This window comes from Symsagittifera roscoffensis, chromosome 10 (genome assembly GCF_963678635.1).
Source record: "Symsagittifera roscoffensis chromosome 10, txSymRosc1.1, whole genome shotgun sequence".
In the NCBI taxonomy this organism is placed as follows: Eukaryota; Metazoa; Xenacoelomorpha; order Acoela; family Convolutidae; genus Symsagittifera; species Symsagittifera roscoffensis.
The window spans coordinates 856,869-879,817 of NC_087071.1; the positions used below are offsets into that span (position 1 = coordinate 856,869).

The 22,949-nt window shown below is 37.9% G+C and overlaps 1 protein-coding gene across 1 annotated transcript in view; it reads right to left on the minus strand.

The window, feature by feature from the left end:
• The window catches only part of LOC134855519 (eukaryotic translation initiation factor 4E-like), a 461,161-nt gene that overhangs the window by 2,889 nt on the left and 435,323 nt on the right, over positions 1-22,949 (minus strand). The window contains exons 2-5 of the mRNA XM_063872060.1: positions 15,706-15,937; positions 1,763-1,946; positions 927-1,066; positions 418-472 (exon numbers count right to left, since the gene is read on the minus strand). Coding sequence (XP_063728130.1) covers positions 418-472; positions 927-1,066; positions 1,763-1,946; positions 15,706-15,929 — 603 coding nt within the window. The 5' untranslated portion in view covers positions 15,930-15,937. The remainder of the gene's footprint in view (positions 1-417; positions 473-926; positions 1,067-1,762; positions 1,947-15,705; positions 15,938-22,949) is intronic.

A 22,949-nucleotide genomic window follows, 5' to 3' on the forward strand; every position in this document is an offset into this window, starting at 1 on the left:
GATCAGTCAGAAATGGAGGAGTTGAGTTTAGGCTTTTTAAAAAATCACATTCACATAAATTTCTTCGTACGCGCACGCAGAACCGTAAACAAGATGCTTTCTATGACAAAAAAAATAACTTTGATATGACTCTGAAGACATTCAAGATTACTCTGGATGATTTTCTTTATTGCAAAAATTTAATATAAATAATTCATGTTCTTTTTTTAAGTCCCATTGCAAAAATAGTACGTCGTAAATTGATAGTTTAGTAAATAGTTGAATCCTTATTAATTTTAAGTAATCCATGTAGAATTTCATGAACTTCCTTCATTGGAATTCAGTCTTTTCTCACTTTTCTACAGTTGAGAAGTGTAATTACCTCCTGAACTTCCACTAAACATTGTTGAGTGTTAATTAGTTGTTATCAATTATTACCTGGAAGTGTATGCTGGTGCCGGTGGGGATCTTCAGTCTGTTCTTGAATGTCTCTCTAAACAAAACAGTCAACATTCAATACTCGTTAGATATTTGAGCGATTGACATGAAAAGTTTCAAACAACGATTGAAAAGCTTATTGAAAAAAAAACAGGATAAAGCCGATAAAAACTGGAATGGAATCCAAACGCCTGATAAAAAAGTCGATTCACAGAAAGTACAAGAATAGTATGACTTTTAAAGTTGAAAATGACACAAGTTTTCTTCACCCAGTTAACTAAGTTGTTTCCGAGAGAAAGTCTAGTACCCGGGTGCAGTAGCCTGCATTACCAAGGGCATCAAAGTCTAATGGCGACCTTCAACACTGGGTTCATTGTAAATGTTTCAATTTGGACCTGTACTGTACTTAACTGTCGATTCGTATCAGTTTGTCGTATATATTGTATTAACATATGTAATGTGTTGTGTTGTGTGTTACAGTTTGTGTGTTAGTGTGTTGTTTGACTTGCCCGATGGAGTTTGTGGCGTCCTTGTCTGTGGTGGTGATCCACACAGCCACTCTGTTGTACTTGCCCCTTATGCTCACCACTGCCCCCACCACCAGATCCCCCAGACAGTCCTCGAAGCCCTCCCCAATCAACAGCAGCACCTGCAGTTCAAATCACACAACACAGCCTGTTACCTGTTTAGTATATTTGTGCTGAATTGTATAATTGCACTGAATGAACTCAACGCAAAAACTGAACACAAAAAGGTCCGACTTTGGCAGGAAAAAAGGAACATGTTGTCTCTGTGACTATGAGCACCTACACCGTAACAGAGGTTGACACGCTTTATCTGCTCTTTATTAAAAATTTGCATTTCAATTTTTTTGGAAAAAAAAATTTTTTTAACACAGAGATTCGAAGAAATGAAGGCTCTGAAAACTCATTTGAATTTCGGTCAAAAAGCGAATCGGTTTAGCTTTGGTCAGTACATTGTTTTGATGATATTAATGAAAAAACAGAGTCAGAAAAAAAACAGATCAAATTACACAGCCTAACTAGACTATGCAAGAAGTGCTCCTAAGCCCCCGTCCGCCCCTAATAATTTACTTTTAAAACTTTAAATCACAAATTCTAGTAGTAATAAAACGTAGCATGCTGACTAATTAGGCTATTGCAAACATATTCCAAGCCTATTAAAACATTCGTTGTTCCAACTCAAAATTGATGTGCTTGTGAGATAGATAGAATGGAGAGAGAGTTGGGAATGTGAAAAGAGAGAAGAGAGAAGAGAGAAGAGAGAGAGAGAGAGAGAGAGGGAGGGAGAGAGGGAGGGAGGGAGAGGGAGAGAGATGTGTTACCGTTTCGAGCCAGTACTTGTCGATGTTGGTTTTCTCATCCACTTTGGCCTTGTTGATTGTGACTATCCATCTGCCCCCATTCTTGTTGGCCGCATCCTCCCACGAGGGCTCTATGTTCTCCTTGAACAGCGAGTAGTCTGATCCCTTCGTCAGCTGATTCGCCGGCTGGATGTAGTTGAACAGTCTAAACAAACACAAATACAATCCAACCTAATTGTGATGAAACTTCTAATGACTAAAACAATAACTGTGTTCTTCTTCCTTCTTCTCTTCCACCCAGCAAAGTGTAGGCCTCAGTTCTGTAAAAGCACAACTCTGAGAATAAGGAGCTTCTAAGAAATATTTACAAACACAGTTGCAACACATTTTTACACTTAATATTGCAATATTCCACGACACTGAAGAAAACTTTCGGGAAGACTCGAACTGGGCAAAAAGTGTCAACAGTCTATATATATATAAACTGCCATTCTTAGTCATTCTATAAATTTCATTCAAGGTGAATCCTAATCAAAACTCAAACAAAAATTCAGCAGCAAATTATAGGGGAATATGGGACAATTCTTCTGTGTTGATTTTCTTTTCCAAAGGCCGGCATTTCATTTATTTATCTGCAGTGTATTTTTTAGAACTGTCAAGAATTTGTGCGAAAGGTTGACGTGTTAGTGTAGTACAGGAGCCAGCTCAGCTGACGTTGTTGAAGCCTCGACTAGATTGAGAGAATAGTGAGTAAGAATGTAACTCAAAGCAGTGATTGTTAACATGGGGCTTGAAGCACTTGGGACATCCATTGCAGATACGAGGCTCAAATCTGTTACGACAGGGACAGATTAAAGAGTAGTAGCGAAAGCGTCATTGGAGAGTCTGGGTTTAGACGTTCATCCGAGTCAAAATTCAGTTGTGGCAACTTGTGAGTTGTTCAGTGAACAATTTCAGCATGGGGACAAAATTCAATCTATTTGGATACTGCTCCTGCTATGAGCACTTGGTGCAGTACAATGTATTTTGATGGTATGGTTTCTTTATCGGTATACTCGTTGAGGTCGAACAAGTGGGTCACGTGATCCGCATTGTGACTTTCAAAGAGGGTTCTGTGCCTGGGAGAGTTTGTGGTTCCAAGTAAATTTCTTCTTTATGATATTATGTGAAGCTCGTATCCTATTGGGATGAGAGTTGGATCATATGGAAGGTAATGGGAAGAATAAGGCGTTCAGTGCGTAATTTTTCCATTTAGCTCACTTTAGTGCAACCAGTTATAGCGCCGAGGGTGGTAATTGTTCAGTTTGTAGTCTTTCAATTAAAAAGGTGCTAGCTGTAAGCTAAAAGAAGAAATTATTTCTCATCACAACAAATTCTTCACAAAAAGTTACAAGCAACATGTTTTCTGTAAATTGAAACTCAGACTGGACAATTGACGAACCCATCGGGGTTACTGGGTGCTGCGCTGTTATGATAGGCGCATGAAACCAGTACGAGAAAAAGGAAAAAACTAAACATCATTTCATGTTAGAGTAAAATTATTCATAGAGACATTGCAGCGAGAGCCTTACACCATCTATTATCTATGAGGAGTTACTTCTTTACCAAATTGTATAGACTAATTTGAGCAAAGATAATTTTATTGCTATAAAAAACGGTTTTGTCAGTTGAAATTCTGAAAACTGGCTAGTCGTAGCTTTTACTAGCCGCTTCAATTACAAAAATTTAACTATTTCACTTACCAGTTACTGCTTCTACTAACTGTGTCCCATCCCCTAGAACCCTCATAACGCCAAAAGAATTGATTGGGGGCTAAATGGTCAGTGAAAACCTAAATGGGCTAATGAGGCAGTAACCAAACAACCGAAGTTGTAGTAATAAAATGATATGCATAAGCTGTGCATTTTATCATTGTATGCAATTTATCACTTGCGGTCAACTAAATCGCAAAATTAAATTCAATTGAATCTTATTTATCTAAGATAAATCAGTCGCGTTTTTCGTGAGCAAGACATCCGAAAAGGACATCTCCGAAAAAGAAAAATTTACAAGGTTTTGAACATCCGAAAAAAAAACAAAAATTATCAAAATTCGCAGGTATCAGGTTGTTTTGTCGAATTAAATTGAATAGCTCAGAACCACTGTAAGTAAGTGATGCTTTTCGTATCTTGCATTTGAGATTTGGTGTTTTCAAAAGTTTTCGAGCAGTAGTATTCAAAGATCATTTATTTAGGAACATGAAGACACATTTTGGAAATGATACCACAATGCTTTCTGAGTTTCGTTCGGACAAAATCAATGAGAGACGCAAAAGGAAGATTTTATTGCTCATAAAAAGATCAGAAATAGAATCACTACTTGATAAATTCATTTGAACAGTTTTACCCATTTTGAGCGTTAATCATTTTTAATAACGATTTCTATTTTTTTAGTATCATCCCGAAAAGATGACATCACAAACCATGAGAAGGTCATTGATGTAAAATGAGAAAAAGAGAGGCCCAAAATTGAGCCTTGAGGTACACTAATTTTTAGTCTTAAACAGTAGGAGTGAAAATTTTCGATTTTAGCAATTTGCATTCGTTGCTTTCGGTAACGTTTAAACCAGAGTAAATCTCTACCACCAACACCATACATTTCTGATTTTTCAGATAATATGAAATGGTCGAGGGTATCGAACGCTTCTTTAAGGTCAAGAAAAACAGATGTTTAAATTATTTGGCTGTCATCTAGACAAATTTTTTCAGCCATTTCTGCAATCAATAGTGCTGTTTTATACGAAGCCGAACTGCTTCACGTGAACAAAACACTATTTTCGAGAAACTCGTATACTCTGTTGTAGATCGCTTTTTCAAAAACTTGATCCAGCTGGTAAAAACAGATATGGGCTGTAATTATTAGCAACAAGCTTCGATCCTTTTTCAGAAAAGGGTAGACAACAGCTTGTCTTCAAAAGTTTGAAAAAGGTCCCGTTTCAAAAAAAATATCAAAAAGCTTTCTCAAAATCGTTTCAAATTCTGATCAGCAAGCTTTAAAAACTAAACTATTGATTTTATCTACGACTCGAGTTCCTTGTTTGAGACAGGTTCATTCATGCGTTTCAGTAGGTTCTAAGAAAAGATTTTATTACAGGGTTAAGCTCCTTTCCGTTTGTTGCCTGTATTTTGCACTGAGGAGAGTGCTTCAAGAATGAGTTTAAATTGGGTCCTCGATATCGTGGTTGTGTCACAGGGGTAGAAAAAATTTCAGAGATAAAACATTGCGGTGAGTTTTGGTCGGTCAAAAAAGGTTATTAAGGATTTGGAGGCAATTCAAACATTGTGTTTGAAGGAAACGTAAAAAAGTAGGCGAAAGTTGAGAATATGAAGTTTTGATACTCCAGCTTTGGACTTAGAAATCAGACTCATCATGGATAAACTCTCGTGATAAACTTTAATAAAATATTTTATTTCAGGGTTATGCTCCTTTCCATTTGTTGTCTGGATTCCATTTGTAGACGGACGTTTATTTCTGGTTTCGAATGCGATATCTTTAGAGCTTGCAAACAGTTCGTTTTTTCTTAGCAGTTCCGGAAACCGCTACTATTATAGATTTGTGACTGCAATGAGCCTTTTCTGGCAAAGCAGAAACGTGGATCTTACTTGCTTATAAATTTGCAGAAATGTGGATCTTTTTGCAAGCTCAGATGCCTTACCAACGAAACCATTGGAATACATAACAGAAAGCGCAGTCGGGTGGGACTAGTGGATATAATTTTGTGAGCGAAAAAGGTAAATGAGATCCATTTGCTAGGCTCTACCCAATAATTTCTGCTCCAAAAGGAACTCGCAATATTTCCAATCCGCATATCCTCATAACCCGAGTTTAGATTACGGTGATGTATCTGTCCCATCAGATGGGGTTGGCAGCACCAGGCTTGTCGGACTACACTCCTCCGTGAACTACGATCTTGCTTATCAGTGTGTGTAAGACCAATTAACTCTTAGTCTTCTGGATGGGGGATCGCCATCTTTCTGACCATTTTAAGCCTTCAAGTAAACTGAGCTTAGTGAGCATGTTCAAACCATCTGAGACGTCTGCTCCGAAGGACGTTGATAACGTCACAAAAGCCGCGTTTATCCAGAAGTGCACTTGGGTCATGAACACTGGGTTTAACCCACCAAACCCAACGGATCATCGCACAGTCTTTCGTCCGAGTCCTTGCATCAAATCTGATACGTTGGGACCCCATGTTTCACTGCCATGGTCATTATTTTAAAAAAAAACGACGATGGAGTGCGCATCTGGAAATGACAAATAGCATTATTTAATTACATCTACAAACTGTATATAACTACATGAACTCAAATATCGGTACTTAACGTTCAAATGTCGATTCTTTGGCAATTTAATTTTACCGCGCTTCGTCTACTATTGCACTTAAAGATGTATCATTTATCTGCATTTAGTATGTTCCTTCAACTGATTTTGGAGAAGAGTTCTGCATTCTGTTTCAGGTACTATGACAGACAATTACATTGGATCTTTTGTTTATTTTATTTCCTGCATTTTCTGATGGCTCAAATATGTTTTTAATCAAAATGCCAGGTAATAGTCCTAGTGTTTTCCATGTTAAATTATGTTAACGAGAAACTTTCGCAGATATTTTAGTTTATCTATTGCGCTACCGTCGTCAGCTTGCAATTTCGGTGCCATATTATCTTCCTTCAAAAGCTATATCACGGAATACCAATCTGTATTTTGCCATTCCAGCTTTTTTAATGTTAGAGGGTCTCAGGATTTAAGTAAGAGCTCTTTATTGCTGCGAGATATGTTCAAAAATATGTTCAAAACTGTTCAGTGTGTCTAAAAGCCAGGTCTGAATTAAGAGAATTGAAGTAATTTTTAGCGTCTATCAGTAGAACAAAACCGGTTTCGTTTTTCTGGTATTATTTCCTGGGCGTCATCAAATTAGCGGGACAATTCATAAGTTGTGTTAGCAAGACAACAGTCAAGTCTGTTGAACGAGAAGTCGGTGCTATGACGGCAGAACATTTGGAAGTCAGATTAGGATTGCGGTTGGGTGTGACAATGAGAGTGTATGGGTACCCAAACCTATTTGAACAGCGCACGAGTATGACAATATACGTTGCATTCTATAGCTGTGTTGTTAGACGTCTGGGTTGTTTTTGGGATGATAAGTGTTTTGATAACATAAAAAAGATTCAGGATCAGATATTCTTTCATCGTATTACGACTACGACAGGAGTAACCACTTAGATTTTTTCTCTCTTCAAACAGTGCTAGAGCAAGCAGATTATCAGAAAGTCAGCGTTTCCGCTTGCCATCGATCTCCAAAGAACGTTGCCGCGACAATTTCTGGTACAGAATGCCCGGACTAGCAAATTTCCAGCCAACCTGGGTCTATTTCATTCAGCCGATGGGACTAAATGCAGACTTATCTGGAGGCCAGATTTGCAACCACTGAGAGTCCCTGAGAGCACCCTGCTATAGGGTTAGGAATTCAAAATTTTGTGAAGTTTTTTAAACCTAAGTTTCCCAAAAGAAAATTGAAAAAAAAAACTTTTCTCGGAAACTAAAAGGGTTTGAGCTTTCATATTATAAGGCAAGATTTGAGACGCCAGGGTGTACGCTGACAAAAAGGTTAAATCTTCGCGTAGGTAGTTTCAAATTTTTTGAATTTCTTTGCAGATAAGTGCTTTGAGAAATTTTGAAAAAATCAAAAAACGTCAAACTCGGAAACTAAAAGCATTTGAGCAGTCGCGTTTAGCAGTCGCATGTGGCAAGACTTACTGGGAGGTAAGATTCGCAATCTTTCAGAGTACTCTGACAGGACCCAACTACAGGGCTGAGAAATTCAGATTTTGCAAAAAAAATGATGTTTTCTGAAATTTTTTTTGAAAAATCACAAAAAAACTTCTTATCTCGAAAAATACAACGATTTGAACAGTCATATTTGGAGGCAAGACTTTTAACTCCTTAGAGTACTCTGACAGCAAACAACTACAAGGTTGGGAATTTCAAATTTTGAGAAACTTTTAATTAAAATTTTTGGAAATACCACAAAAACATATCTCAAAGACTACAAGAATTTGAGCAGTCATATTTGGAGGCAAGATTCGCAATCCCTGATAGTACTCTGAAAGTACCCAACTACAGGGTTGCGAACTTAAGATTTTTAAAAAATAATTATTTAAGTTTTCTGAAAATTTTTGAAAAAATCACAAAAACGTCATATCTCAAAAACTACAAGGATTTGAACAGTCATATTTGGAGACAAGGTTTGTAATCCCCTAGGGTACTCTGACAGCACCCAACTACAGGGTTGAGAACTTCCAAGTTTTGTAAATTATTTCATTTAAAATTTCTGAAAATTTTTGAAAAAATTTCAAAAATTGTCTTATCTCGTTAACTAAAATGATTCGGGCATTCAAAATTGGAGGCCAAATTCGCAACCCCCTATTCGATATTGGGCTGCTTAATTTAAACTCGGTAAAATAAACACTAAAATCAAATTGGAAAATCGAAAAAAATTCTTAACCATTGCAATATACGATATAGCTTAAACATGCAAAAAATAATACGTTGAAAAAGCTTAAACATGGCGAGATAGTGAAGCCAGCATTTAAAAATACAATAGATAATTATAATAATCATAATAATAATAATAATCATGAAAATCATAATAATCATAATAATAATCTAAACAAAATGAACGCTAAATTGCTAAAATTGTCAAATTTCAGGAAAAACCTCTACGAAAGACTGACATTTCGATAAAAACGTTACATATTAAACTGCCAATTTTTATTGAAGAACTTTTATCATATGGTCCAAAACATCCGATTAAGGATCAGTTTAATCAAAATCATTTCCTAGCCGATATTGACAAATTAGTTAGAAACATGCGTGAGAATGGAATAGAGGGGGAAAACTAGGTGACATAGAAGCCTCGTCAAAGTGGTACGCAAGGAACATCAGAAAAACACCAACTAACCGAGAACTTTCAAGAGTGGTTAAATATTGATTAAAAAAATAATGTTTTTGCTGTACCTTATGATAACGGCAATGGATTTTGTGCTATGAAGACAAATTAGTTAGAAACATGCGTGAGAATGGAATAGAGGGGGAAAACTAGGTGACATAGAAGCCTCGGCAAAGTGGTACGCAGGGAACATCAGAAAAACACCAACTAATCGAGAACTTTCAAGAGTGGTTAACTATTGACTAGCGTTTAACGCACCTTCGGTGCTTCGAATTTTTTCGACAGCTCATGAAAAACCGCATATATTGGAAACAACATCTGCAAACTTTTAGTGTACTCTGACTGCACCCAAATACAGGGTTGGTAATTTGGAACTTATAATTTTTTTTAATTCCCATTTTAAAAGCGTCATCTCAAAAACTTAATGGGCCTCTGGAGAAATTTGGAGGCCAGCTTTGCAATCACTGAGAGTCCCTGAGAGCACCCTACTATAGGGTTAGGAATACAAAATTGTGTGAATTTTTTTGAACCTAAGTTTCCCGGAAAAAAAAACTTAAAAAAAACGTCTTATCGCGGAAACGTAAAGAATTTGAGCATTCAAATTAAGAGGTAAGATTTGAGAGGCCTGGTTGTACGCTGACAATAAGGTATCTTCATCAAGTTAGTATTTTCAAATTTTTTGAATTTCTTTGTAGATAAGTTCTTCGAGAAATTTTGAAAAATCAAAAAACGTCACATCTCGGAAACTAAAAGCATTTGAGCAGTCGCGTTTAGCAGTTGAATGTGGCAAGATTTGCAACTCTTTACAGTACCCTGACAACACCGAACTATAGTGTTGTAAATTTCAAAATTTGAAAAATAATTAATTGAAACTCTCTGAAGTTTTCTGAAAATTTTTGAAAAAATCACAAAAAACGTCATATCTCGAAAGCTACAAAGAACTGAGCAATCATATTTGAAGGCAAGATTCGCAATCTTTGAGAGTACTCTGACAGAACCTAACTACAGGGCTGGGAATTTCAGATTTTTAAAAACTAATTATAATTTAAGTTTCTGGAAATTTATGAAAAAATCGCAAAAAACATCATATCTCGAAAACTACAAAGAACTGAGCAATCATATTTGGAGGCAAAATTCCCAATCCAAACTTTTGTGCATTTTTTTGAACCTAAGTTTCCCGGAAAAAAAATTGAAAAAAAAACGTCTTATCGCGGAAACTTAAAGGATTTGAGCATTCATATTAAGAGGTAAGATTTGAGACGCCTGGTTGTACGATGACAATAAGGTTGTATCTTCATCAAGTTAGTATTTTCAAATTTTTTGAATTTCTTTGTAGATAAGTTCTTCGAGAAATTTTGAAAACTCAAAAAACGTCACATCTCGGAAACTAAAAGCATTTGAGCAGTCGCGTTTAGCAGTTGAATGTGGCAAGATTTGCAACTCTTTACAGTACCCTGACAACACCGAACTATAGTGTTGTAAATTTCAAATTTTGAAAAATAATTAATTGAAACTCTCTGAAGTTTTCTGAAAATTTTTGAAAAAATCACAAAAAAACTTCATATCTCGAAAGCTACAAAGAACTGAGCAATCATATTTGAAGGCAAGATTCGCAATCTTTGAGAGTACTCTGACAGAACCTAACTACAGGGCTGGGAATTTCAGATTTTTAAAAACTAATTATAATTTAAGTTTCTGGAAATAATGAAAAAATCGCAAAAAACATCATATCTCGAAAACTACAAAGAACTGAGCAATCATATTTGGAGGCAAAATTCGCAATCCAAACTTTTGTGCATTTTTTTGAACCTAAGCTTCCCGGAAAAAAATTTAAAAAAAAACGTGTTATCGCGGAAACTTAAAGGATTTGAGCATTCATATTAAGAGGTAAGATTTGAGACGCCTGGTTGTACGATGACAATAAGGTTGTATCTTCATCAAGTTAGTATTTTCAAATTTTTTGAATTTCTTTGTATATAAGTTCTTCGTGAAATTTTGAAAAAATCAAAAAACGTCACATCTCGGAAACTAAAAGCATTTGAGCAGTCGCGTTTAGCAGTTGAATGTGGCAAGATTTGCAACTCTTTACAGTACCCTGACAACACCGAACTATAGTGTTGTAAATTTCAAATTTTGAAAAATAATTAATTGAAACTCTGAAGTTTTCTGAAAATTTTTGAAAAAATCACAAAAAACGTCATATCTCGAAAGCTACAAAGAACTGAGCAATCATATTTGAAGGCAAGATTCGCAATCTTTGAGAGTACTCTGACAGAACCTAACTACAGGGCTGGGAATTTCAGATTTTTAAAAACTAATTATAATTTAAGTTTCTGGAAATTTATGAAAAAATCGCAAAAAACATCATATCTCGAAAACTACAAAGAACTGAGCAATCATATTTGGAGGCAAAATTCGCAATCCAAACTTTTGTGCATTTTTTTGAACCTAAGCTTCCCGGAAAAAAAATTTAAAAAAAAACGTGTTATCGAGGAAACTTAAAGGATTTGAGCATTCATATTAAGAGGTAAGATTTGAGACGCCTGGTTGTACGATGACAATAAGGTTGTATCTTCATCAAGTTAGTATTTTCAAATTTTTTGAATTTCTTTGTATATAAGTTCTTCGTGAAATTTTGAAAAAATCAAAAAACGTCACATCTCGGAAACTAAAAGCATTTGAGCAGTCGCGTTTAGCAGTTGAATGTGGCAAGATTTGCAACTCTTTACAGTACCCTGACAACACCGAACTATAGTGTTGTAAATTTCAAATTTTGAAAAATAATTAATTGAAACTCTCTGAAGTTTTCTGAAAATTTTTGAAAAAATCACAAAAAACGTCATATCTCGAAAGCTACAAAGAACTGAGCAATCATATTTGAAGGCAAGATTCGCAATCTTTGAGAGTACTCTGACAGAACCTAACTACAGGGCTGGGAATTTCAGATTTTTAAAAACTAATTATAATTTAAGTTTCTGGAAATTTATGAAAAAATCGCAAAAAACATCATATCTCGAAAACTACAAAGAACTGAGCAATCATATTTGGAGGCAAAATTCGCAATCCAAACTTTTGTGCATTTTTTTGAACCTAAGTTTCCCGGAAAAAAAAATTTAAAAAAAACGTCTTATCGCGGAAACTTAAAGGATTTGAGCATTCATATTAAGAGGTAAGATTTGAGACGCCTGGTTGTACGATGACAATAAGGTTGTATCTTCATCAAGTTAGTATTTTCAAATTTTTTGAATTTCTTTGTAGATAAGTTCTTCGAGAAATTTTGAAAACTCAAAAAACGTCACATCTCGGAAACTAAAAGCATTTGAGCAGTCGCGTTTAGCAGTTGAATGTGGCAAGATTTGCAACTCTTTACAGTACCCTGACAACACCGAACTATAGTGTTGTAAATTTCAAATTTTGAAAAATAATTAATTGAAACTCTCTGAAGTTTTCTGAAAATTTTTGAAAAAATCACAAAAAACGTCATATCTCGAAAGCTACAAAGAACTGAGCAATCATATTTGAAGGCAAGATTCGCAATCTTTGAGAGTACTCTGACAGAACCTAACTACAGGGCTGGGAATTTCAGATTTTTAAAAACTAATTATAATTTAAGTTTCTGGAAATTTATGAAAAAATCGCAAAAAACATCATATCTCGAAAACTACAAAGAACTGAGCAATCATATTTGGAGGCAAAATTCGCAATCCAAACTTTTGTGCATTTTTTTGAACCTAAGTTTCCCGGAAAAAAAATTTAAAAAAAACGTCTTATCGCGGAAACTTAAAGGATTTGAGCATTCATATTAAGAGGTAAGATTTGAGACGCCTGGTTGTACGATGACAATAAGGTTGTATCTTCATCAAGTTAGTATTTTCAAATTTTTTGAATTTCTTTGTAGATAAGTTCTTCGAGAAATTTTGAAAACTCAAAAAACGTCACATCTCGGAAACTAAAAGCATTTGAGCAGTCGCGTTTAGCAGTTGAATGTGGCAAGATTTGCAACTCTTTACAGTACCCTGACAACACCGAACTATAGTGTTGTAAATTTCAAATTTTGAAAAACAATTAATTGAAACTCTCTGAAGTTTTCTGAAAATTTTTGAAAAATCACAAAAAACGTCTTATCTCGAAAGCTACAAAGAACTGAGCAATCATATTTGAAGGCAAGATTCGCAATCTTTGAGAGTACTCTGACAGGACCTAAGTACAGGGCTGGGAATTTCAGATTTTTAAAAACTAATTATAATTTAAATTTCTGGTAATTTATGAAAAAATCGCAAAAAAACATCATATCTCGAAAACTACAAAGAACTGAGCAATCATATTTGGAGGCAAAATTCGCAATCCAAAATTTTGTGAATTTTTTGAACCTAAGTTCCCCGGAAAAAAAATTTTAAAAAAAACGTCTTATCGCGGAAACTTAAAGGATTTGAGCATTCATATTAAGAAGTAAGATTTGAGACGCCTGGTTGTACGATGACAATAAGGGTGTATCTTCATCAAGTTAGTATTTTCAAATTTTTTGAATTTCTTTGTAGATAAGTTCTTCGAGAAATTTTTGAAAAAATCACAAAAAAAGTCATATCTCGAAAACTACAAAGAACTGAGCAATCATATTTGGAGGCAAAATTCGCAATCTTTGAGAATACTCTGACAGGACCCAATTACAGGGTTAAGAATTTAAGATTTTTAAAAACTAATAATAATTTAAGTTTCTAGAAATTTTTGAAAAAATCGCAAAAAAACCTCATATCTCGAAAACTACAAAGAATGAGCAATCGTATTTGGAGGCAAAATTTGCAATCTTTGAGAATACTCTGACAGGATCCAACTACAGGGTTGGGAATTTCAGATTTTGCGGAAAAAAAACAATCTACGTTTTCTGAAACTTTTTTGAAAAAATCACAAAAAACGTCATATCTTGGAAACTACAAGGATTTGAACAGTCATATTTGGAGGCGGGATTTTTATCTCTTTAGAGTATTTCTGACAGCACCCAACTACAGGGTTGGGAACTTCAAGTTTTGAAATTACTTTATTTGAAATTTCTGAAAAATTTTGAAAAAATCTGAAAATCGTCTTATCTCGTTAACTAAAATGATCGGACATTCCAAATTGGAGGCCAAACTCGCAATCCCTAATTCGATATTGGGTTGATTAATTTAAACTCGGTAAAGTAACTACTAAAATCAAATTGAAAAATCGCAAAAAAAATCTTAACCATTGCAATATACGATATAGCTTAAACATGCAAAAATAATACGTTGAAAAAGCTGAAACATGGCGAGATAGTGAATCCCGCATTTAAATATATAATAGATAGATAGATTAAAAAAACAATCTTTTTGCTGTACCTTATGATAACGGCACTGGATTTTGTGTTATGAAAAGACAAACTTATGACAAGAAACTACAAGAACTTTTGCATTGCCAACAGTTTACAGAAATCGAAAACGGCACTGATAGTTTGATCTTGAAAGTAGAAAAACTACTCAAAATGAAAAAAAAAACAAGAACCCATAAGTGATAAAAATTTATTCAAAACTCAGAACTACCGGAGCTCAGCCCGCTAGGTTATACGGTTTGGCTAAAGTACATAAGAATGAAATACCACTCCGTCCGGTTCTATCAATTCTTGGCAGTAATTATCAAAAGCTCAAATTTTTGACCTCCTTTTGAAAAGGTTCCTGGGGCAAACATTGAAACATCAACGTTAGATGCTCGAGAAAAACTCGAAAAACTAATACTGGACAAAAATGAACAAATTGTTGCACTAGACGTTAAAGAGTTTGTACACAAAACTTCCCGTATCGGAAGCAATTTATGTTGCCTTACCTGGATTGTATACAACTGAATACGCACCAGATATTGAGCGTTCAACTCTTATAATAGTGCTTAAGTTAGCCGTGACAAAAGTTTAGTTCAAAAGCAATGGACAATGGTATTCTCAGAAGGATTGGTTAGCCATGGGTGCATCCCTAGCAGTAACTTTGGCTAATATTTTGATGCAATCTTAACTTAAGATTAAAACGATGGTATAAAGCAAGTAACAAAAAACATCTGAAAAAAGTCCAAAATGTAGTAAATTTGTTTGGAACAGTCAAGGCGTTGAATGTGGAAAATATGAAAATTGGTTTCATGCTAAGTGTCAAAACATCAGTAACGACGAATACCAAAATTTACCAGATATTCAACTTGTAGTAATGAAAGAAAACTGTTTGAAAGATACGTAGACGACATAATTTGTACAGTAAAAGGGGACCCGAACACGTTACTCAACAGGGTGAACTCGTTGCATAAGAACCTACACAATTTACTATAGAAAAGCCAATGAGAAGGGGAAACTTGCTTTTTGGATATGAATATTGTACTAAATCATTAAAGGGAGATCACATGCAAATGCTATCGAAAATCAACTGATACTGAATCTATTTTGAATTTTCATAGCTAGGCACCCCTCCAGCACAAAAAGAACATTGCGGAAGTAACAATCGAGAGATTGTTTCGTAGGACCAGTAACTTGAACAATTTCGACGAAGCGTTAAAAACCAACGATGAAATGTGGAAGAATACTCTTAGATACTCATAAACTTTAATATTTATCATTTTGATTGTAAAAATCTTTTTAACTGTAAATATTTTTAGTTGTATATAGATGATGATGCTATTTATAGCGAAAACGTTCGTACCTTAATTAAAATTCTATTGACTTATAACAATCATAATTTAAAAAAATAATTGGAACTGAGTTTATTTCATCACAAGCCAATAATGCCGAAATATACGGAAACGATTATATTTTTTGTTTCATTAAAGCTCACCAAAGCCGACAAACAAAAAAAACACAGCCAACCAGGTAGATAACTTAATATTTTTGAATCTGTCAAGTTCTTGAGGACTGTGGAGGGAGAAAACACTTTTTTAGAACTTTTCAGGAGGGAGGAGGAAGACGAGTCGCAAATAGATAAAATGCACTTACGACCAGAAATCTTCAACTGTTTGAAAAGAGTGTACTTTTTTCTGCCCACCAACCCACGATGCTCCTGGTTGATCTTTTTTGAACCATAGAGACCAAGTTTTCTGTAGGGGGTGATATTCTGCTGGTACTCCGCCTTTTTCCTTCTCGCACATTTCTTTGTCGTCTGTTTTATGGACAGTTGATAAATTTGCCGACCTCATGTCACTTTTCGAAATTTCAACCATAATGATGCCTGAAACAAAAAGGCAAAGACATCAACACTTAATTGCAAGGACAGCAACACTTGACATCTTCTTTTATCCTTATCACTTCCATATCTAGGAAATTCCGTGGATTTTGACTAGAATACGTGATGAAGGGACTCCTGACTGTAACTTCGGTTACTATGATACTTTTGACCTTCTGGTTACCTTAAAAAAAGAAATAAAACAGAAAAAAATAGGCAAAGAAGGAACTCATCTAGAACAACGACAACTTTACAAAAGAATCATATGGGTAAATAATTCAAAGCTTGTAACAGTCGCCTACTTCAGTCACATATGAGGCTTAAGAAAAACAGGCCCTATAACCATTGGCTCATGAGTTGTAACATTCGCCCGGAAGATACATATCGACGGAAAATAAAACTAAGTCCTAAGACGACTGGCCAACGTCTAAACAGAGCTTTACATGCTTTTAACCGTCTCTACCAGAGCCAGTTCTTTTGGTGGTCTTTCTAACATCGGGTCGACAAAAACGTTACTGCTTTCGGCTTCGGTCAAAACACTCAAATTAACTTAAATACATGCAGAAATAGTGAGCTCATGGCTGGGTCTCAGTATCCCCAGACCACGAGGTCACTCCTAAAAACAGGACTACTACTACTTATTGAATTACTATTGTTTTTGTTCAGTAGATTAAAATCATCATCTCTATCGAAGATGGATCAACCCTTTCCCCCAACTCCTAGCTTGTCATCCTAGCAAAATGAATTCAGATGTTAATTAAATTCAACTCAGGACATGACGGGGAAGCTAAAAGTTTGTATAAGATGATAAAAGTTCCAGTCCCGAGACCCTGTTTGGCTAATCGTCCCAATAACGTTGTTAATCTCTTAAAATCACTAACTCGGAAGGTTCGCTGCTAAAAAGTCGATATCTGCAGAGACTGCATTTTGGCCATTCTGGTCGAATGTCACATACTCCCCTGACAGTTCGGTCAATGTCCCCATTGAATCTCGCAATGTTCGTATAATCGGCACAGTGTCATCGAACAGAATTTACAAAATGCACGAAATTACTTTTATCCGCGTCACATCGACTCACTGCAGAATACAAATGGCATCATACTACATCACTATAGCCTTCAAAATCTTTCATTAACCTGCACATTGAGGATATGAGCTAAGATAAAAACATCTTTTCTGACTTCCAATGTCAATGTCCTGATTGAAAACTTTTTCTCTTAGATTTAAAAGATTTTGGTTAGCAGGACAGTCCTGCCAACCAACAAGCTAAAGTTATCCTACTATACTCCTTCCCTTCGGAAATCTTGCTTGTTATTGTTCTGAATGTTAAATCTAAGAAACTCTGTGGTTAGAAAGAAAAATGAAACAATCTCCCTCTTCAGGAGATTATCAAAGTCTTTCATGTCACCACAAAGTGATCAGTCGTCCTAAGTGATTAAAAACAATCATGCAGGCTGGAATATTTAAATATACTCTTCACTCAAGCCTTTCTTAATAAATAATAAGTGTCTCTAAAGCCACTTAACTAAAAATTAAAATGCAAATTTTTAAACGCAACAAATTCTTTAAGGTTCAAAACTCAACTAAATGTTTCAGTTTTCAATTACAACTTGGTTGCTTGGTTTCTCACTTGAGTTTTTTCACACACATAAAAAAATTCTGAATTTTAACTTCTTCTGTTTCGTCATTTTTTTGTTTCTTCTCTTTTCGTCGTTAAGAAGTTCTAAAACTTCTAAATTCTTCTAATTTTCCTTCTTTTTGCCTCTTGTTCTTTCGAGCGTTCGTCAATGTCCATCGCTTCCTTCTGTGATACTGACTCTGCACTTTCAGTTTCTGTGTCTTGCAACACATCCTTAGCTATTCTGACGCTGTTGGAAGCAGTCCTCCAACACTTCTGCTCTTCTACCCTCTGTTTGCAACAAGGTAGGGTAGATTCTCTGTTTCTGCAGAAGCTGTTGTGGAGACACAACGTCACATTTCTCTCCAAATCCTCCTTCAACATCTCCGCCTTCTCCTTTCCACTACGTTCACTTGTCCTGGAAATTCTTTTCACAGCGGTGGTCACTGCATTCCGATGAGTCACGAAAGCTCGCTTGAAAGCTACTGCTCCAATGTCCAGCTGATATTCACTGTACACTCTGCCGTGCTTCGACATATGCTTCTTAGCATATTTGTACAACCATGCAGTCATGTTAGCTCTGAACCATGGCATCAATCGTCTTCTTGCCCATATCTTCTTCACTTCCATCGGAATGTTTAGAATCTTGCACATTGTCTCAAAAAGATCTAAATCTTTCAGAAAATCCAATTTCTGCAACTGTTCTCTCGTTGGCGCTTCCTGTCTATTGTTCTCTCTAACATGAGCTTCCAGCCATCGTCTCGCCATCATAACTCCCACTATCGCTATTGTTATGGGCTGTGATGAGTCTGGTAAACCCATAGAGAGCAGCTCTCCAGAGTCCCAGATCAACATCAGATTACTACGCTTGGGATACCACCAAGTCTGCAGCAAGCAGTGGCAGGGAAACTCGTCATGTGTCAACATGATGCTCCTCCAATTACGTTTACCCGAAGCTTCCAGTAATGATTCCACTTCCATCCTTACTCGGTGGACTTCATCATTCTCGTTTACTGCATTGTATTCTATAACGGTTGATCTTCTCTGTTTCTGTCTCTCAAAGTCACTGAAGTTCCCACTCACGTATCCCATGAACTTCCTCCCAGTATCGATTCCAACTCCTCCTTTGTTCTCTCTGGGACCGCTGAGAACATCTTGCATAGCAACTCGTAAAATTTTTCGGATATTCTTGTCAGTCTCACACACTTTGGCACTGAGAAGGCTTGATCCACGATCGTTCTCGTACTCTTTACATCCAAAGCTACGAAATGCACCGGGTATCTGCTCTTGCACATTGGAGCCAATGTCGAGCCCACCAAATATCGTGCTCCTGATGGTCTACAATAAGTCTCACTGTGTCTGATGTTCATTTCCGCCTCGATCGCTTCCCTCCATTTTCCTATTTGTTTCTGCTCGGTTTGCAGAACTCCTGGGAATACTTCTACACTGATGGCAGTGACCATCTCATGTCTCTATTCTAGATTCAATGGTGACTCCAAAGAACTAAACATGCTGTAGAATCCTAGTGCAGTCACTAGATTCACCTCGGTTTCTCCATGGCAATCCGCGATCAGTTCCGTTTCCGTCCATGCTTTCATCGCGACATTCCCAAACAGTATCGTCAATTGCTTGTGTTGTCTCTTTAGGGTTTTCACACAATCCAGACCTCTACAAACGTGACCTTCCAGTCCACAGACTTCCGCCAGACAGCTACCAGGTTTTACCCAGTCTTCTGGTCCCCAGCCAGGCAACTCCACTTTATCTTGCCCGTTGCTCCTAGAAGCCGTTATCATCACATTATATATGATGTTAAGGTCACGCAGGTTACAGTCTGTATTCAGCTCTTTCTGCACATCTCATGTCGGCCGTAATATCGAATCAGCGTTGAGACTAGGACACCATGATGGCCTCATCGGTTCCCACACTACCATCAAGCTCGTTCTCAGCAATTCATCTGAGAATCCCAATCCAAACTCCACTCTTTTATCGGATTTTGGTACGGAAGGTGCAGTCACCTCTTCTTCCAAGACCAGTCCCAATTTAATCTGAGGATTGGTAGCGCTCTTGATCGTTACGATTCTCGACGTCCAGAATCTTAGCAACACTGCCTGCTCGTAATCGAAAAAGCAATCGCGTACGTCTTCACTCAGGAACAGGTTGTACGCTATCCCTATGATTCCGGATACGTAGCTGTACGACTTCTTCTTGATCGGTCCACAGTATTCACTGGATTTCGGCAGTGCCCCCATAGATTCTTAACTGAGTCTCAGCTCCTTGTTTGAAAATCTCCTGATTTCGTCTATCTTTCTCATGGGCTCTAACTCCTCGGGTTCTTTCATATTCACCCTCATCGGTTTGCTTTGTTGCATATCCAGCAGTGCTAGCAAAAGTAAGGCTTTTGCTCGCTAATCGCCCTTCCTCAGCATCTTGACACAGGTGTTCAATGCTGGTACTGAAATCTGCTCTATCATGAATTGAATGAAACAGAGAGAGTCTCTCCGCTTCGCATACGCTACTGCTGCTCCCTCTTGGATTATCAGATCCCTCAGGTTCGTCATAAGGAAAACCTTCTCTTCTTTTGACCTCTTCCTTTCTTCTGAATCATATTCTTCGCGAGTCAGTCCCATCATGCACCAGGCGAACCTCAGTTGTAATTCGGTTCCCACGTAAGGTACTGCCATGAGAGCGTGTATTCTTGGCGCAGTCCTCATCTCTTCTTCGAAGTACCGTAACACCACTGCTTTCCATGGAAGGCTCACCAGCTGCTCTATCGTTTCTGCCTGTATCTCAGACGACGCTAAAGTCCCATACGCCTTCTGCTTGAGGGTGATGCCCTGCAACATTGTTTCCAGATAATTCTCCATGGCAGTCTTGTCTTCCAGAGCCATCACATACCCTCTAGCCGATTTTCGGTACTCCAAAATCTCCATGTATCCACCGGCGGGTTCATCTATCGACACAGCCTCCGATACTGTCAGTCGGTTATACTCCACTGGTAGTAGTTGTCCTGCGACATGGGAGATGGCTTAAAGTCTTTCATTGTGCTCTCTCCCTATTGGCTGAGTATTTCCATTTATAAGGTCGCTCAAGTCAGAGTGCGGTCACTCTTTTTGGATTTGTAAACTGTTGACTTTATCCCCGCCATGAGAATGGGTGGCACCATCGGTATATCAGTCAACATTTTTTTCGTGCCAGGCAATTGATAATCACCTTGTCCCAAATCCATGAACTCCTCAACTCGTTTTCTTTTCGCTGAATTGACAGCTTTAACCGATATCTCCGAATCCACCTTCGTCTTTCCTACTCTCCTCGGCATCACTCTGCTGCCTAACTTCATTTTCATCTCGTTGATCTTATCAATCACCAATTTCAATCGCATCCTTCCTTTCCTGGTTCTTGACAGATACACCACCTCTCCTTTATTGTCCTGCGGTGTCATCTTGATGGGAGAGTTCGCTTCACTTTAGTCAGTGGCTGAGTCAATCAACAACTCACTCAATCTCCCTTCACACTCATCAAGCTTGTCAAGGACTTCCCGCATCAATGGTCGGTTGAGACCTGTTTTCAAAATGGACTGGGTCCCATAGCTCTGAGTTACTGTCCAGACTTCTTCCATGAACGCCACTCTGTCCAATCTACATCCCGTCCTATTCTCATGGTCTCGGTGATGTACTTCCCACTCTTCTTCGGGCAACGTTCCCAAGAAAGGTACTCTGGCTGAGCCCTCTATTCTTCTTCTTCTTGGTGATTCCACGAGGATTCTTTGCTCGTTATTTCTCGAATTGCCAGGAGAGCTGCTCTCCGGCAAATTCCGTTTCATTTCTGTGAAGGCTGAGGGAGGCTACAGTGTCGATGTGCCTTCATCTTCTGGCTCAGTCGCTTCCAACGTGTCTGCGTTATTCTCAAAATCACTGAGGAAATTGAAATCCAGGCTGGATACTCCCCCTGACGATGCTCTGTCGTCTTCCTCACCAGCTTGATTTGCATCTTGTTGCATGGGTTCTTCTGTTTGACGGCTTCCTCCCTGTCCATCATCTCCTTCTGACTTATCCCTCTTCGAGCGTGAGGGTCCTTGCTTTCCAGTGTCGGCTCCTTCCGGAAACTTCGGTATGATCAACGTACCGGCCGATCTATCTTCCTCTTCTCCATGGACCATTTTGATTTCCTCACAACCGATGGGTGCTATGACGGTTCTCGTCTGTAGCGTTCCTACTACCGTCAATTCCGGTTTCACACTAGTCAGGATCAAGGAGGCCTCAGGCAGTTCGGTCCTGCCTCTCATCTCCATAGGCGCCAGGCCTAATCCCGACCACTCCTTATCAAATCATCCAGGCTTGGGAGTCGCAGCGTTGCTTATTCGCCTCCTCGTCGCTTGATCCGTGTAGGCAAATCGCGTATACTGTAACACGGCGGCATTTCTTCCCACAAAGTATGTATCCAGCGTTGCCACAAATTGCTCTATTCTCCTTTCATTGGTTTCAAATGCTCTCAACCTAGGAGTTTGTACCACGGAGACTGCTCCGAGCAACATCCTTCTTATCAGAGGGAATTCAGAGATTGCCTCCGTCAGCTTCTCGTAATCACCCCAGTCTTTCGTCTCTTCTCTCACCTTGTGATATGCTGCAGTGAGACGAGGAACTCTGGTCATTTCACCATTCGTTTTGTCATAGGGTCTCAGGTTCCAGAGCTTCGGAAACACCTCGATGTGCCCTCTCTCTGCTTCTCCCATACGATCACGGAAGTGGTCGTCAAAGTTGATGACTGTCATCTCTGGCTCTGATATTTTCGCAAACAACAGATCTTCACGCATGAGCTCTCGCAACACGTGCTGCTCACACCAGTTCAGTACACTACTGTCCACTGCTGATATGAGGTTCAGGTGCAGCACTGACCTCCTATACGCCTCCACCTTAACGTCAGGGAACGCAAACGTGACTGCTGGTCAATAGATCACTGTCACAAACTCCGTGGCTCCTCTGATCAATGCTAAGGGATCGGTCCCCATAGCCAAGCTCAGATCGGTCAATCGGGGCATGCCCCCAACATGTCGTCAAACATCTTCTTCTCTTTCGCTAATCTGATCTTCTCCCGTTCCAAAGCGATTTTGTTGTAATAGATATTGGATAAGAGTGTGTCTCAGGTCTCTTATCTTATTCCACGAGTCCGTTGATTTCTTCATATCTAAATTCCTCACCCTCTCTCTCATCTGCTCTGGACAACGTGTCAATTTCATTAGTCCTCCCAACTTTCCGTGGGTAAATGCAATCAGTGATAGAAGTCATTCTAACCGCAGGCTCTGAATTCCTTCGGTGAGCAGCATCGCCGGTCCTTTCACGAAACTCTCCGCTCCAAATGTCACGAACAAGGCTAGTAGTTCCACTATTGACACTTCCACTACTG